This window comes from Bison bison, unplaced genomic scaffold (assembly GCF_000754665.1).
Source record: "Bison bison bison isolate TAMUID 2011002044 unplaced genomic scaffold, Bison_UMD1.0 scf7180017458436, whole genome shotgun sequence".
NCBI lineage: Eukaryota > Metazoa > Chordata > Mammalia > Artiodactyla > Bovidae > Bison > Bison bison.
In genome coordinates this window covers 3095-6301 of record NW_011371797.1, presented here as the reverse complement: position 1 = coordinate 6301, position 3207 = coordinate 3095, and the positions used below count along the sequence as shown (strand labels likewise).

Genomic DNA, 3207 nt, shown 5'->3' with positions numbered 1-3207 from the left:
GGGGATGTTATCTACACAACACACTAACAGCTTAAAGATGTTTCAGTTTATACAACATAAATGTCTGCCTCTAAATATGTTTTTAAGGAGACAAACGTTGATTGCAGACAGGGCCACATTTGGAGCAAAAATGGAACAAGCAGCTGGTGAGCCAACAAGGACATGTTTGACAGAAGACATTCCAAAAGTGAGTATTGACACAAAAAAAGGTTAACCAAAACCAGATAAGGGGAAAGTCTAGCACATACATAACAGCACGCCATTGAAACATAGCTCTCGGTTACCCATATTAAAGTAATTAGTATTGAGTAAGTGTTTCTTTATAGAAGATATGTCCTTATTTAAGGCATCAATTACTGCTCTGTAACAAACCCTATCAGAACTTAGCAGTTTAAAACAACACCCATTTCTTTGTTCACAATTCTGCAGGTTGGGCTGGGCCCAGCTTGTGGTGAGGAGTGGGGGTTCCTCCACTGGTCTGCCCTGGGCTCGCACACACAGTTGCAGTCATGGGGTCCCTGAGGTATATGTTCCAGGCAGCCTCACTCACACAGGTGGCAGTAACTACTGCCTGTCACCTAGGTGGCCTCCATCAGGTTAGACTGTGCTTCTGGATATAATCGCAGAAGCCTTCCCAGGGCCAGCAAGGGCACTAGCAAGGCCTCCTAAACTCTAACCTTGCCAATGTCAGAAGGGACTTGAAGGAATTGTCAGGCCTCCTAGAGATGCTTTACAGAGATCGATGAAGGGAGGATTCATTACACTTGCAATGAACTAACACTTCAGACATGAAATCACACTGAGGTAAAATGTGTTCATATCAGATGTTACTTAATCAAAGCTTCCCAAGAGGTTGCCACAGGTCACCAGATCACATTGGTTTTAATGTACAGCTCAGAGTACACAGAAGGCCTTCTCTGTGCCTCTGTAATTGAGGGTTAATCTGAGATTCTACTGCTCAGACAAACCACCAGAGGTCCTTGCAATCTGTAGTTCATTTGTGTGCATCAGGGTTTTACTGATACTCAGCAACTAAAAACAGCCTTGATTAGGATGGTGGTTTTTTTTCTCATCAATTGACTTTATAGTATAAAGTAAAAGTTACACATTTAAACTACTATAAGAAAAAGAACAGTTTCATCCTAACTTACACATACATTCTGTGTAAGACTTCTCTGAGTAAAGGGCCCACTGCTAATAACAAGGGAAAACAGAAAAGATTGGAAGAAACCCAGGGACCTACAATATTCTGTTATCTCCAGATCATTTTGCAATGAAATAGTTTTTCTAGATGGCTTTCTCCCCTATTCTCAAAACTGTCTCCAAGGTGTTGAGTGTTTAACTCCCCGCAATAACCCAATCTTGAGTCTCACTACCTGTTTCCAATCTGTAATTTCATTCTTATTTATTAGTACATATTCCTTCTTGTCTGTTAGACCCACTTGAACTGCATCATCTTTCATGGCCATGAAAGTAAGTGATGATTTCACATAATCTCCTGTAACCGAGGACCATGGCCCCATCACAATCTGACTTCTCTGGGGTAAATGCCAGCTCTGTTCTCATCGTTATAAAACTCTCTGGCATAGCCACTGACCCATGCTTCCCAGGCAGTATGGGTGCAACATTTCAATATAAGAATCCACATCACTCTGTCAAAGAGAGAATTACTTTAAAATCATGAAATGAAATTGTACTGGATAAACACAGCAATGTAAAGCAACTGTACTCCAATAAATGTTTTTTAAAAAGAAATTACACTAGATATGATAGCAAGGTTATTTGATTTTTCTTAAATTAGACTGTCAACCTTTTGAAGCAATTTGTAACTTTTGACTCCAAATACTATAAACAAGAGACTCTGAACTCCTTTGGAGTTATTCTAAAAAGCTGGCTTTCCCTGTGCAGCTGTCTTGGGGAGAGCAGGAAGAGAAGGAATTGCCAACAGGGAGATTGAGTGGAATTTGTGGATTTCATTTGCCTGTGCACTGGGCGTGTGTTAGAAATTTTAGTAAAGGTGTAAATAATGTAGCATGCTATGATATATGGCAGTCATCTAAGCATAGACTCCAGTGGGCTTAAAAGATACTTTGCTGGAGAGGGTAGCATAGTGAGGCTGACTCTGTCAGGAGATTATGAATGCCTGAACAAATGATGCTGAAGCTTCAGAGCCATCTCTATTGCAGGTGGGATGCCAGGTTGAGAGGGGCAGATCTATAGAAGAGACTCTGGCTCCCCTACAGTCTCCTGTATATCCCAATTATATAGGTATTTAAGGAATACGTAGCAGGTTGGTTGGTTGGTTTTTTAATCAGCAGAATTTCTTTAAAATCTCTACTTTCTATCCCCAACTGTACTATACATAAGTTCAGAGAAAATGGGGGTTTGTCATCTTAAGGAAGCCCAGATATGGTTTTAGAAAGACCCCAAGGAGGAAAGGTATAACAAGTCCTCCCCTGGGGCCCCTTGTACCCAGCTTCATCAGCGTGCACCAGCTACAGTTTTGCATCAGCTCCCTGGAGTCAGAATATTTAAGTCCCGCATGTGGTGCTCTGTCCTTCCATTATCGCCAGTTAACAGAGTTGGAATTTAGCCAAGAGAGTACATGGGTTGTTGTTGTTCAGTCGCTCAGTCATGCCCAACTCTTTGTAACCCCATGGACTGCAGCACGCTAGGCTTCCCTGTCCTTCACTATCACCCAGAGTTTGCTCAAACTCGTGTGCACTGAGTCACTGATGCCATCCAGCCATCTCATCCTCTGTTGTCTCGTTCTCCTCCCACCTTCAGTTTTTCCCAGCATCGGGGTCTTTTCAGATGAGTCAGTTCTTTGCATCAGGTGGCCAAAGTATTGGAGTTTCAGCTTCAACATCAGTCCTTCCAATGAATATTCAGGACTGATATCCTTTAGGATTGACTGGTTGGATCTCCTTGCAGTCCAAGGGATTCTTAAGAGTCTTCTCCAACACCACAGTCTGAAGACATTTTGCATGATGTACCTGTGTTGCAGAGCTGAAATGCAAGCATCATAGCTTTCACCTGATATGTCAACTTCCTCAGAGCTCAGAGAAGGGAAAGCAAAGCCCTGGGCCTGGCTGGTGAACAGTTCACTGATCGTCCCTGCATCCCTACCAGGAGATCCCATCAGGCAACAGCATAGTCTTAGATGGATGTGCTAAGGGGAGAAGGGTTTAGGTGATGACCCCAAAG

At 42.7% G+C, this 3207-nt stretch overlaps 1 protein-coding gene across 1 annotated transcript in view; it reads left to right on the top strand.

The window, feature by feature from the left end:
- The window catches only part of LOC104988418 (sterol-4-alpha-carboxylate 3-dehydrogenase, decarboxylating-like), an 11773-nt gene that overhangs the window by 7258 nt on the left and 1308 nt on the right, over nucleotides 1-3207 (top strand). The window contains exon 2 of the mRNA XM_010840064.1: nucleotides 88-187. Within this exon, the coding sequence (XP_010838366.1) occupies nucleotides 131-187 (57 nt within the window). The 5' untranslated portion in view covers nucleotides 88-130. The remainder of the gene's footprint in view (nucleotides 1-87; nucleotides 188-3207) is intronic.